This window comes from Columba livia, chromosome 27 (genome assembly GCF_036013475.1).
Source record: "Columba livia isolate bColLiv1 breed racing homer chromosome 27, bColLiv1.pat.W.v2, whole genome shotgun sequence".
Classification (NCBI taxonomy): Eukaryota; Metazoa; Chordata; class Aves; order Columbiformes; family Columbidae; genus Columba; species Columba livia.
In genome coordinates, this window is record NC_088628.1 from 1148988 (window position 1) to 1162337 (window position 13350).

The 13350-nt window shown below is 62.0% G+C and overlaps 1 protein-coding gene across 7 annotated transcripts; it reads left to right on the forward strand.

Annotated features, from left to right (window-relative positions):
- The first annotated feature begins 1674 nt into the window (after window positions 1-1674).
- TMEM59L (transmembrane protein 59 like) lies at window positions 1675-7642 on the forward strand. 7 transcript variants are annotated; one of them, XM_065042529.1, is made up of 9 exons: window positions 1675-2013; window positions 3188-3293; window positions 3536-3630; window positions 4692-4838; window positions 4928-5027; window positions 5129-5167; window positions 5324-5435; window positions 5556-5697; window positions 5884-7642. In XM_065042529.1, the coding sequence occupies exons 1-9, from the start codon at window positions 1762-1764 to the stop codon at window positions 6043-6045; spliced, it is 1155 nt and encodes a 384-aa protein (XP_064898601.1). In that variant the 5' UTR covers window positions 1675-1761; the 3' UTR covers window positions 6046-7642. The 7 variants fall into 7 exon arrangements, with proteins under 7 accessions (XP_064898601.1, XP_064898602.1, XP_064898605.1 ...); XM_065042530.1 differs by having other exon boundaries at window positions 1677-2013; window positions 5580-5697; XM_065042533.1 differs by having other exon boundaries at window positions 1677-1917.
- The last annotated feature ends 5708 nt before the right edge of the window (window positions 7643-13350 follow it).

Consider the following 13350-nt stretch of genomic DNA (forward strand, 5'->3'; position numbering starts at 1 on the left):
TTATAACCCGCTTAACCCTTTCCCTGCCACCCCCCCCAGCACAGCCCTTTCCCTCAAGAGCATCCTCGCAGCGGCAGCCGCACCTTCCCGCCTTTGTTTGCTTTGGGAAGCACAAAAAGTCCCTCGATGGAGTTTGCTGATCTCTACAGGGGGGGAAAAATGCGTTTGATGTCAAGGGGGTGCTTGAGCACATGGGATGGGCTCTGCGGGTTCGGAACGTGGGGTGACAGGTTCCCTGAGCGTGGGGACACCCCAGGCAGCGTGGGGGGAGCCTGCGGCTTCAGGAAAGGCTCCAGAAAACAGCAAAGCAAACCAAACCAAAAAAAAGTAGGTCAGTAGTGATAAATGCAAAAGGCATCGAGTGTTTCTGGAGAGGGGTGGGAAGAGGAGGGAGGGCCGGGAATTACCCGACTGTAAATATTTGCCAACTTGAATGTTATTGCCTGGGAAAGGGGATTTTTTCTGTTAAAAGGCGGGTGGAAGGAGCGTGGGCTGGCGCTGGGCGCAGCGCAGGCAGGTGCAGCGGCAGCGATGCCCACCGGCCGCTCTGCCCATGGTGCTCCTGGCACTCGATCCGGTGGGTTTTGGTCCTTCTGGCGGTGGGGGCTCTGGCTTGGTCCCTCCTGGCCGCTGGAAACCTCACCTGCGGCGCGGAGCCGTGATTTACGGTGACGGCCCCCAATCTATCCCATTTACTTGGCCATTCGTCACCGGTGCCGGACACGAAGCTGAGGGGCTGGACGGGCTCCAGGAGGGGGAAGGGGGGAGCAAAGCCGACCTGGCAGCCCCGCCAGCCCGGCCGGAGCACATTTTCTCCCAGCCCTGGTTTGATTAACAAGATGAATAAGCTGGCGGAGCACAGCAGGGCAAGGAGAGGCCCCAGTCCCTGCTCCCGGGGGGGCACAGGGCTGCACTCCCCCGACCATCCCCATGGGGATCCAGCCACCCCCATCCCGCTCCCCCTTCCCCAGGGTGTGGAGCACCCCTCAACCCTGAGCTGGGACCGGGAGACCCCCCCTTCCCTGTTACGGGGTCCTGCCATGTGTTCCCCATTAGGGCTGGAGGTTAGTGAAGTCCCCAGCCCTCCTCCTCCTCCCCCCGGGCCCACTTTGGGGTGCCGCCATAAATAAGGCGAAGGAGCAGGGCAGCCGTGAGCGCTGGGCCAATTCTGCGCCTTTTATGTCTCTTAAACCCTGCAAAATCAAAGCTGTAAATCTGGGGTGTTGGGGAGCGCCCAGCGCCCTGGCTGGCATGGGGCCCTGCAGAGCGGGGTGTGGGTGGGATGCGGTACCTGCACATCCCCCGCTACCCGGCCCCTGCTTGCCCTCCTGCACCCCCCGTCCTCCTGCATCCCCCGGTCTCCATGCACCCGGCGTTCTCCTACACCCCCCGGTCCCCGTGAGCCCCCGGTCCCCGTGCACCGCCGTCCTCCTGCATCCCGTGCTACCCCTGCATCCCCCTCTGTCTGAGCATCCCTCGGTGTCTGAGCATCCCCCGTCCTCCCGCATTCCCCGCTGCATCTCCCGGTGCCCGTTCACACCCCCATCCTCCCGCTTCCCCCCGCCGCTCCCGGCATCTCCGCTCCTCGCCGCCCGCCGGTGCCGGTGCCGGCGGAGCTGCGGCAGGATGCGGCGGCTCCCCCCGCCCCCGGCTCCCCCCGCCCGCCGCACGGCGCGTCACGGCGGGGCCGGCAGCGGCGGCGGCGGCGGCGGCGGCGGTGGGTGCGCTCCGCTCCGCGCCGCTCCGCGCCCCGCGCCCGCCATGGCCGCCCGCCACCCCCGGGCCCTGCTCGCCCTCGGCCTGGCCCTGCTCGCCACCGCCGCCGCCGCCGCCACCGACCCCTTCTTGTCCCAGCTCGGGGACACCGCGGGCTGCCGCGGGCAGTGCGGCCGCAGCCTCCCCCGCCGGGCCGCCGCCGTGAGTCCAGGGGCATCGGGCACCGGGGACGGGTATCAGGGGCACCGGGAGCACCGGCGGTACTGGGAGCACCGGGGGGTACCGGGAGCATCATGGGTACGAGGAGCACCGGGGGTACTGGGGGCACCAGGAGCACCAGGGATATGGGGAGCACCGGGGGTACTGGGGGCATCGGGGGTATCGGAAGCATGGGGAACATCAGTAGCATCGGGAGTACCAGGAGCATCGGGGACACCAGGGGGACCGGGCACATCGGGGGTACTGGGAGCACCAGACCCCCAGCATGGGCATCGCCACTGCATGGCCCCACACCGGGACCCCCCTGCGGGCAGCACTAGGGGGGCATTAGGAGCACTGTGGGGGGCACCAGGGGAGCCCCAGTGTTCTCCTCCACCACAGCTTTGGGGTGCCTCCAGTGAGGGCATCCACCCCGGTTTGGGGTGTCCACAGCAATTTTGCGCATCCCAGCGCCCCCCAGGTCTCACCCACATCAGGTTTAGGGTTCCCTCCTGCACCCCATCGCTGGTGCTGTGGCACAGGGACAGCCAGGGCGAGCGGGTGATGCTGTGGCAGTGGTGCGGGCCACGGCAGCAGGGACTGAGATGGAGCTGGGTGCTGGTTGCTGAGCTGGAGCATCATGGAAAGCGTGGGATTGGAGCTGCCGTCGCCGTGCCGCGCCGGGGACCACAAAGGGGTCGCCTGGTGGCACCCGGGACTGTCCCCAAGCCCCCGTGGTGGCAGGGCCGTATCTAGGCCAGCGCCTTGGCAGGAGCCCGCGTGGCCCCACTGCCGGGGGATGGAGCTGTTTTCCCATCTGGCTCCCCGCCGCCAGCACCGAGCCCTGCCCACGCTCCCCGTGGGGCCACACAGCCCTGCGCCCCCCAGTGCTGTGTATGCAGTGACCCCCACGTGCACGCCTCCGCTGTGTTCCCAGCCCCCTCGATGCATGCACCCCCATGCACACGCTCCCCCGAGCAGCCACCCCCCCCAGCCCATGGCCACGTGCCCCAGCAGAGATGTGTGGGCCTCGATGGGGACAAGGCCACATGCAAACCCCACTGCTGGCTGCAACCCGGGGTGCGAAGGCAGCTCTCCCCCCCAGGGATGCTGTTGCCCCAGGTTCGGTGTGCCAGCCCCGGCCGTGGTCCTGTGGGAGGGTGGGGGTGCCCGGTGCCCCCGAGCCGGGTGCAGGGGGGTCGCAGTGGGGGTCCAGTGCGACCACCGGGCTGAGCCTGGTGCCAGCTCTTGGTCCTCCTCCTCCTCGCTGCAGGATGCTGTTCTCAACGCCTGTTACCGGGGCTGCCGGCTGTTCTCCATCTGTCACTTTGTGGATGCAAGCGCCGAGCTGAACACAACCAGAGCCGAGTGTGAAGCAGGTGAGGGCCTGGCAGCCGAGTGTCCCCCACATCCCAGGGGGGCCCCCCACATACCGCTGGCACCACAGCGATGCCTCGACCCTCCCGAGCATTCTGCCCTGGGGCTGCATCTTAACCCCCCTGCAAACCCAGTGGGGTGCAGGATTAGAGTCACTGGGTGTAAACTGGGAGCGGTGTGGGGGTTTTGGGGACTCAGCAGCGGGACTGAGCATCCCCTAATTCTGCCCCCTTCCTGCCCCCAGCCTGCGCTGAAGCCTACAGCAACGCGGAGGAGCAGTTCGGCTGCGTGACCGGGTGTCGCAAGCAGCTGCCCGAGGTGGAGAGCAGGAGGGAAAAGGTGAGAGGCCGGGAAGAAGGGGATGGGGACCCCCTGTCCCCCCTTCACCCACCCTGCCTGTCCCTGGTGCCACAGGCCGTGGCTCCACCACTGTCCTATCGCGCTTTGTTCAAAGCGTAAAGCCCAGATTAACTGAGCTCAGCCTGGGCTGCCAGAGCCTTGGGTCGGGGACAGCGGTTGCACCCAATTCCCAGGGTGAGAAGCTCTGCCCGGTGGTTGTGGCAGATTCCCCCAGTTTTGATCTGTTATCCTTCCCAGCAATTAGCAGTGCTTTTTCCTCCTACATTTAATTAATTCAGCTTTTGTCCAACTAATTAAATCAGACTTTGGCCCAAGGTAAGAGCTTTTGGCTTTGTACACGTGCAGACAAAGATGAATTTGTGCAGTAGGAAGCTGAGGCTCCTTCAAAAACCACTTTGCAGCCTGTTTCTGAGACCCTCCCGGTGCCTGATCCTGTTTCCCGGCCCCGTGTGGGGTCGGGATGAGCACCGGGGGGCGACCGGCTGGCGGGAATGGCCGTCACCCCCTTCACCCACCCAAAGCATTCTTCCTTCGGCTTCCCAGACGAGCAGGCAAAGCAGATTTAGTATAATAATTAGATACAGAATCTGACCTATTTATTTCCTGTTTGCTGCTCTGACCGTGCAAGGGGCTGTCGGAAAATGTTGGAAGCCGGTGGCAGGGAGCAGCCAAGCGGATTCCAGCAGGGATGCTTTAAAAATAACAAACCGCCGCGACGGCCAAGAATCCAGGGCACGGGGAGGCTGCCAGGAGAGAAAACGCCCTCGGCATCTCGGGGCTGCTCTGCTCCTATTGTTTAAAGAATGGTGTGAGCGCGGGGCTGCCGAGGGGTGGGTGACAGCCCTGGCACTGGGTGACAGCCCTGGGGACACAGCCCCAGGCTCCGTGACCCTCCTGGGGCTGGACCACGGTCCTGCACATCCCTAGCCCTGAGCATCCAGCTCAACCCGGCCACATCCTCAGCTCATCCTCATCCACGTTGTCCCCTGGATTGGGTGACAAGGGGCCAGCGGTGACATGATGTCCCTGCTCCTTTGCAGAGCCTGGAGCTGAAGGAGCCGTCGTTCTCCATGTTGGATTTGGTCTCCACCTTCTGCAATGACATTGTCAGCTCTGCCCAGAGCTTCATCTCCTCCACCTGGACCTTCTACCTGCAGGCGGACGATGGCAAAGTCGTGGTGTTTCAGGTGGGGGTGTCCCGTGTCCCCTCCCTGCTGGGTGCCGAGCGGTGGGGACCCCCTTGCTCATCGCTTTCTCCCTCTTTCGGTGCCACCAGTCCCAACCCGAGATGGAATATCCAGTATCCGAGGTGCAGGAGACCCAACCGGAGCGGCCGGGACGGAGGTCCGGCCCCCACATCCCCCAGCCCCACACAGGTATGGGGGCCCTGGGCTGCTGGGGGGTGGGCTGTGATCTTCCGAGCCCTCTTGGTTCTCATCTGACTTCTCCAGAGCTAAACAAATGTCCCGCTTCTCAGGTCTGATTTGCATCCCACACCCCTCACCCACACAGCGGGGTGAGTCCATACTCGGGAACCCCTCCAAAAAGCTTCTGGGGATCCTCAGCAAGCAGAGAGTCCCTGGAGGGGGGAGAGGGGACCCCCTGGAACCCCTGCACCCCATCGTGTGCCCACGGAGGGTGCCCGGGCTCAGCACCACCTTTCCCCTGCCAGGCCCCCGGGTGAAGGGGGAGAAGCCCCTCGGGAAGGAGCCGCGGGGCAAAGCCAAGGGGCAGCACACGGACCCCCCCCCGCCGGAGCACGACTTCCTCGGCTGCATGTCCAAGTAGGTGCAACGCAGGGGCCGAGGGGAGCTCGGGCCTGACGAACACGCTGGAGGGGATGCTCCAGCTCCCCCAACAAACCCCAGCCCGTGCCCTGCCATAAACTCGTTCCGTTTTCTTTGGCGGGGGGCGGTGGGGTGTTACAGGCGCTCGGGCCTTCCTCGCTGGATCCTGGCCGCCTGCCTCTTCCTCTCCATCATGGTGATGCTGTGGCTGAGCTGTGCCAGTTTGGTGACGGCCCCCGAGCAGCACATCAAGACCCAGGTACTGGGGGAGTCCTAAAAGGGTTCCCTGACACCCTGGGTCTCCCCATCGCTGCTGGGTGGGATGTAGCCAGGCTGTTCGTGGTCCCCATGTGTTCATGCTGTGTGTCCCCGGCCAGTCCCGCAGTCTGGGGACAAAGGGGGTTGTGTCCCCTGCTCCCTGTGCCATCCCCTCCGTCTCTTCCAGCCTCTGAGCATCAACGGGGACAAGGAGTACCTGGAGGACCTGGATGGCCCTGGCAGCTTCCCCCTGCCACCCGTCATCGCTGTCACCCTGTGCCCCACGCATGGCGGCGAGGACGCGGGGCTGCTGCCCCTCAAAGTCGACCTAGACAAGACCATCCTGTAGCGCTGCCACCCTTCTTGTCACCTCCACGCCACCGCCCCTGTCACTATCCCTCTGGCATCGTCCCCAGCTCTGTTCCCCTGGCTGCCCCATGTCCCCAGCTCCCAGAGGGACATCTCTGGCTCTGGCATGGTGGGGACAAAGGGGACGATGCGGCTCAGTCCCACTGTCCTCCCTGGGGACAGCCGCTGCGGAGGAGGCTCCCGGGAGCCGGGCAGCGGCTTTGCCTCCTCCGTAGATGTGCTGTTTGCTGGGATCCTGGTTTCCAGAAGAGCTGCCAGAGCTGGGGGAGCCCGTCCTTGCCGCGGGGCTGTCCATCCCCTCCCGACCGGAGCCCCCCGGGTGGCACAGCCCTCCGGGCATGGGTCCAGCACCGGGCAGGAGGGAGCCGGCTGCCGCCGGGGGGATGGTGACAGTGTCTGCAGCGCTCGGCGCTTGGGCTTGGCACATCCCCGGCCTCCCACCTTGGGCTGAGCCCCTGAGGCGCCGGCTCTGGCCCTGGGAACTCCCTTCCACCGGCCGGAGCCGATTGCCTCGGGAACCCGAAACGTGGCGAATGGATTTGGCGTTGGCAGCCGCAGAGAGGAGCGGATCTCACCCATCTCACCGCCTCTGTGCCCACGTGGAGACCCAGCCGGCTCCTTCCCGGAGCTGCAGAGGGGCCCCGGGATGGCCGTGTCCCCTCCCTGCTCTGCAATGTCCTTGGGGTGATGCCAACAGGTCGCCAGTGGGACCGAGCAGGGGACGAGGTGGCAATTTTGTGTCTCATGCTCCTGGCTCATGCCCGAGCTCAGGCGGGAGCTGCTGGGATGGTTCCCCCTGGTGCAGCATCCCTGCCCGACGCTGGCGCTGTAGCTGATGGTGGGACCGTGCAGCAGCCAGCAGGACACACGGGGACAGCCCTGGGGTCTCAAGCCAAGCGGGGACCCCCGGGCTCACCCCAACACAGCCCCTCGGCGTGGAGGGGTCCCCTCCCTGCCCTGCTCCGCAGGGCTCTGCTCCCCCTCTCCCCGCCATTCTCCATCACTTGACTTCGTGTGTCGTTTTGTGGTTTGATTTGCATCGGCATGTGGTTCCTCACCCCCCGCATGGGGACACCCCTGTGTTTGGGAGGGACAGCTCAGTGGCAGCAGTCCCTGCTGTCCCCGCGGTCACCTAACACACCTGTACAGATTACCTTATTACCTGCGACTCCCTGCCTTGGGTTTTTTGGGTGCCAGCCGCTCCCCGGCGCTGAGCGGTCTCGGGGGGGCCCTGGTGTGGTGTGGTGGGGGGGCCTCATCCCCAGCCCCCACCGGTTTTGTGCTGCTCCATGTCACTGTCACCCGTGCAACATATCTGGGTTTGGGGAACTGGTTTGGGGGGGGGTGGCAGTGGGAAGGGGGTGTCGTGTCCATTTTGGGGTACATTGTCGCTTTTTGGCCGTTCGGCTCAATGTAAAGCTCAATGGAGTCTGTGGTGCTGTCCTGGTCACGGTGGCTCTCAGGGTCCCCGAGAGGGTGGTTGCAGAGCCCCCCTGGCGTCACTTCCAAAGGGCAAACCCAGCCCCAGGCTGGCTGGGCAGCGCGGGCGGCGGGGAAATAAAAGGTTTGTACCAGAACCAGATGAGTCGGTGGCTTCACGGGGTGCCCTGCGCTGGCTGGGGAGGGCACAGGTCCATTCCCAGCTCACCGTCCCATCTTTGCAAGCTGAGCCAGGACTAAACCTGTGGCAAACCACAGAGAAATCCCCTGCGCAGGCTGTTTTGCATGGACACGGAGCGATGCTCGTCTCTGCGGGGCCGGCAGGGACACCGGATCGAGAGATTCAGCATCAGGTTTAAGATGAGATGCTGTGTTCCCTGGGGAGCTGGTACCAGCCAATGGGCTTTGGGGTCGGTGGGTGCTGGGGGTGCATGGGGTAGGCAGGGGGCTGTGCACCCCAACATATACAATCATTTTGGCTGGAAGAGGTGCTCAAGATCAAGTCCAACCGTTAACGCAGCACTGGCACTAACCCATATACTTTTTCAGCTGTGACTTGTACTGAACCCCCCAGCACCCACCCGCAGCCCCCCAGGTCAGGCAGCACCTCCCCGTCCTGGCTCCGCATCCCAGAGAAAACCAGCAGCCGAGGCCAGAACAGCCGCAGCCCCTCGGGGCCCCGCGCCGCTGCTGGCTCCGGGGACGGGACCCCGCTGAGCTACTGAAGTGCTAAAAACGAGGCAGCTCCAGGACTTTGCGTGAGCTTTTGTGTCGTGCTTGGCATGGGGAGAGCTCGGCTGTGGTGTGGACGCGGGCGCCGGGCCAGGACAAATACACACAAACACACGGCTCGGGGGAAAGGTGGGTGCGTGCACGTGCGAGCGTGTCCCAGCCCTCCAGCCCGGCAGCCCCGGCGTGTCCTGGTGACGTGCACAACCTGATTTACTCTTTCCCTCCTCAAAATGGGTGCTGGGGTGTTGGCGGGTGTTTTTCAGTGGGAAAACCCCTTGTTCCCCCTCTTCTTTCTATGCACACGTGGGCTCATGCGTGCAGCTCAGTCTCCTCCTCGCAGCTGATGGGTGCAGGAGAGGAAGCGGCCTCAAGTTGCGCCAGGGGAGGTTGAGGTTGGATCTGGGGGACAATTTCTTCCCCAAAGGGCTGTGGGGCATTGGAACAGGCTGCCCAGGGCAGTGCTGGAGTCACCATCCCTGGAGGGCTGGACAGACGGACAGGAGGTTCTCAGGACATGGGGCTGGGACAGGGGTGGGTTATGGTTTGGCTCGATGATCTTAAGAGTCTCTTTCAACCAAAACCAGGAGCAGAGAAACCCCAGGATGGTGCTGCCCTGGGGGTGAGACTCCCAACGCGGGGCTCTCTGCACCCCCCCACCACGGGCTGGTGCGGGGGGGTCAGGGGGCGAGATGGGTGCAGACAGCTGGTCACCCCTGCGCGCCACGGGCAGCGGCTCCGAGCGGGTCCCCTCCTGGGACAGGAGCCGGGCTGCAAACCGTGGGACAAGCTCCTCGCCTTTAAACTGGAGTCAGATTCCTTGTTGCTGGCTCGGGGTGCAGGAAACTGTGCCCAGGAGCAGGTGAGGAGGGACCCCACTCCAACGAAAAGGAGACGCATGAAATTAGCTGGTTCCACTCCCCCCAGCAGGCAGCCGGGGGCTTGTCCATCCAACGCCTTTTCCTTCTCACTCCTGTTTTATTTTTGTTTCACAGGGGACGTGAAATTCATGGTGTGTGGCCCCGTTGGCCAAGAGAAGAGCAACGGGCAAGCCAGTCAGCCATGGAATCACACCCTCCATCCCATGGCTGGTGCAGAGGACATGGGGGACCACGAGCCCGCGGTGGGTCACGTCCTCACGGTGAGCATCTGTGCGCCCGCGCTCACCTCCCACGTGGGGAGAAATGGCCTCAAAAAGTGGGGGGAGGCCAGCAAGCTGTCCCCCATGCCTCCGCCATGGACCACCTGCTTGTGTGATGCCACGGCTCCGTCTCTCTCGGGTGTGGAGGGTTTTGGGGGTTTTACTGGCCGGGGTTTGGTTCTGTGGCCCCACGGCTGCACTGGGCTGCTGTTCTCGCCTCCAGAAAACGTCCCTTTTTTCCCCCCGCCCAGCAAACCTCAGCTGCCGGGAGCTGGCCTGGCTCCACCGCCGCTCACACGCTCCAGCTGAGGAGCTGGACCATGCAGCAAATGCATTTGTGCACGGATTTCCCTCCCCTCTCGCTGTCTGTGTCGTTTTCCCATCAGGGATGACTTGGGGAGTGCTCACAGCTCATCGTCCCACTGTTGGATGCCTGGAGGCCTGTGCTGTGTCCCCCCAGGACATCTCTGCTTGGGGTCCGTGGTGCAGGGATGCCGCAAGGAGTGGGACAGCAAGGTGGGGAATGACTCCAAGAAGCCCCTGCCTTGCACACACGCGTGCCAAGCCCCAGTTTTATGATTTGTGACTCATTCTCCCAACTTGGAGTGGCTGTGGTGTTGAATCATCTGGGTCTGTACCCATCACTGCCCTTTGCTTCTTCCCGCGCGCATCCTGGGGAGATGCTGCCGGACACAAAGCAGCCGGGGGGAGGTTTCTTGTTCTCATCTCATGTGGGAGAAATGAGGGTCTTCCGTGAGAAAGCATAATCGGGAGGAAACAGTGGGTTTGGGCCTTGCCAGAGCAGAGCTTTTGAAGATGAAGCAAAAAGAGCCTGGGCTCCTATCTCAGCTGGGGAAAGGATATTTTCTGGCTGCTCCAGCTGCCTCTCGCTGCCCCTGGCCCGGCTCCTGCGAGCACATGGCTGCAATCCGGCGCTGTCCTGACCGACGCGCAGGGCTGTAAATTCAGCTTTAACCCCCAGGGAGGTGAGTCTCCATCCGGAGATGGAGCGATGAGGATGAGGATGGAGGGTGGGGAGTTGGACGGGGGTTCAAAGTGACCTCTGGCAGTACCGCTGGTCCTGGCACCATCCCGGCCCTGCACATGGGAGCTGAGCCCTTGTTTTTGAAAATGCTCATTCGAACCACGCTGGGCACCACTCTGGAGTGGCAGTGGAGTTCGTGTGGCCTTCAAGGATGGAAACCTCATGGTGCTGCTGAAATCAGGCTGGCAGGGCAGCGCCGTGGCCCGGCAGCCACCGGAGAAAACACGGCCGTGGGTTTCCTCTCCTCGTCCTCCTTCCTATGACCTACCCCAAAGAAGCAGAGCCGCCGGTGATTCAACATCAACAAAACCAAACGAAAAACAATCTCCTCGTGCTAATGGGATTGGTTCTGTCCCTACCACGCACATTCCAGCCCGGCTCGAGGGACCGCTCGGGGCCGGTGGCGGGGGGAGAAGGGGGAGGCTTAATGAAGCCAAATTATTCTCCGTCTTCAAATGTCAGAGTTCAGCGCGGTGCCGCTGGCTGGACCTGGCGCAGCTGCTGTGCCGTGGCGATGCCGTGTGGAGGCGAAGCGCCCGGCTCGGCAGCCGGCACGGTGCGCCTGCGCGCAGCCAGCCCCGCCGCCAAGTGACATGCATTTTCCATTCCCTGGGCTTCATTACTTCTTGGAACGCAGACCTCGCTCGCCGGGCCGCGAGGGGCTTTCGCTTCCCTCCGTGTTTATTTTCGCTGCCGTGTGTTCTTTTGCCAGGTGAGGAGCGCAGCCAAGGCTGGTCCGGGGAAGCGGGGATGTGTGGTTGTGGTTTGGCCGGGTGGATGGGAATCGGGCTCCCTTAAGCGCCGTGGTGGCGGCACCTGCTCACCTTCAGGCGCTGGAGCCGTCCCCCCCGATTTCACAGGGACGACACGTGTGCTTTACACCACAGCATGTGCAGAGGGGATTTGCTGGATCGCGGCCTCGCGCCGGTGCTGAACGGCGCCGGGGCTCGCCAACACCTCCAGCTGGCGTGGGAGCCGGCTCCCGCGGGTGCCGCGTGCGTCAGCTCGCCCCGCCGTGCGTGGGAGTGGAAGGAGCCCAAGGCTTGTAAAAGAAGGTGTTGAGCTTCCCCGAAACCAGATCCCCGGCGGCTTTGCTGTCAGCTGCCCGCTCGCTCCTCACCGCAGGGCACGGTGATGCCAATGCTGGCCAGCGGGTAACGCTGCCTGGGGGTGGGAGCCTGGTCATGGAATAATAGAATTATAGAATGGTTTCGGTTGAATGGACCTTCCAAGCTCATCTAGTCCAGCCCATGAGCCGGGACATCTTCCCCAGCTCAGGTTGCTCAGAGCCCCGTCCAGCCTGGCCTGGGATGTTCATCCACCACCTCTCTGGCCAACCTGGGCCAGGCTCTCACCACCCTCAGAGCCAACAATTTCATTATATCCAGCCCGAATCTCCCCTCTTTTAGTTTAAAACCATCACCCCTTGTCCTGTTGTTACAGGCCCTCCTAAAAAGTCTGTCCCCATCAGTGGGTCGTCTCCACTGACATCCCCCCATGTCCCCAGGGCTGGTGCCCGGTCTCAGCCGCGGAGTTTTTATATCTGCGTTGACAACTGGCAGACTGATGCTCAGGGGGAAATAGGAGAGAGCATCTCACCTTCACCAGCCTCCCGGGAGACACCAAGAACATCTCAGCGAGCTCAAACATCTCTCAATCTGAACAGGATCATGGGGAGATGCAGGTGGGTAAAATGAGGTAAAAATGGGGTAAAATAAAAGGGAGGGAGAAGGATCAGCTTAGGCGACGCTGTGGCGCATCTTCACATGGAGGTCGCCAGCACACATCCCAGCCTGTGTGCTCAACCCCTCCCTGGGATTACACGGAGATTAGCAGAGAGCGGTTGAGAGAAGCTGAGAGGAATTAACACCGGTCAGAAGTGCAGGCACCAAAAAAGCCCCGCGACACCCTCCAGACATGCGTGACACGGAGACGGAGCTGTGTCGGTGGCTGGCGCTGCGTGAGAGGGAGGTCACAGGCTCCTGCATAACCCTCGCAAATAAAGGAATGGAGAGGCTTCGTGCTGGGGAAAATCTAGCAAGAATTGAGGAGAAAATAAGAAAAGGCTCGTTGCGGCCAGCTGTCCTCCTCCTCCACCCAACGCAAACCGCGCGAGCGACCGCGCCGCGAGGAATTCCTGTTGCTGAGCGCCCGCGGGATGAGACGCAAAGGTCGGAGGAAAAGGCAGCGCTGCCAGCTCATGATTTTGTCATTAGTCTCACAGTGCTGGATGCAGATTTTAAAGCCCCAGCTGTGGGAGTCGTGGGATACGCGAGAGCTTGGCTTGCAGCGCAAGGTACATTGCTAGACCTCATGTTTTGTAGGGGAGGAAGAAAAAAAAGGAGAAAATATGACTCAAATACATCCTGATGGCTTAAAATGAAGATCAGAAAGAAGAAGAATGTAAATAGTTTGGAGTTTATGATATTCTTTTTAACCCAGTCAGTTAGATTTGTGGTTTTACAGCAGAGCGCCGCTCCCCACAGTAGGAATACCAGGACTGCCTTGATATACTGCGTGTGAGGGATAAATATATTAAAGTTGTGCGAGTGGCTCAGATGCTGCACTAACACTGGTCGTAAAAATCACCTTAGATATAAGGCAGGCTCCTTGGGGAAGGGGCTAAGTGCACTCAACAAATAATGAATAGAAATAAAAATAAATATCAAATGGCCCATAAAATCAAACAATAACGGTAACTAAAAAGTTCCTGGATTTGCTGTGAGAGATAAAATCCCATCAGCGGTATGAAATAACGAGAAATACCCCCTTTTGGTTCCTTCTCCACATGACCCAAGTCAGCACGCCTGGTCACCAGAGTAGTTATGGAATACATCTTCCTTCCAGCGTCTTATAAATGCATTTTTCATGCTTTGAGAGACCTTCTGGGGTTCGATTTAACCGGGATCTGGGGAACATGTGAAAGGCAT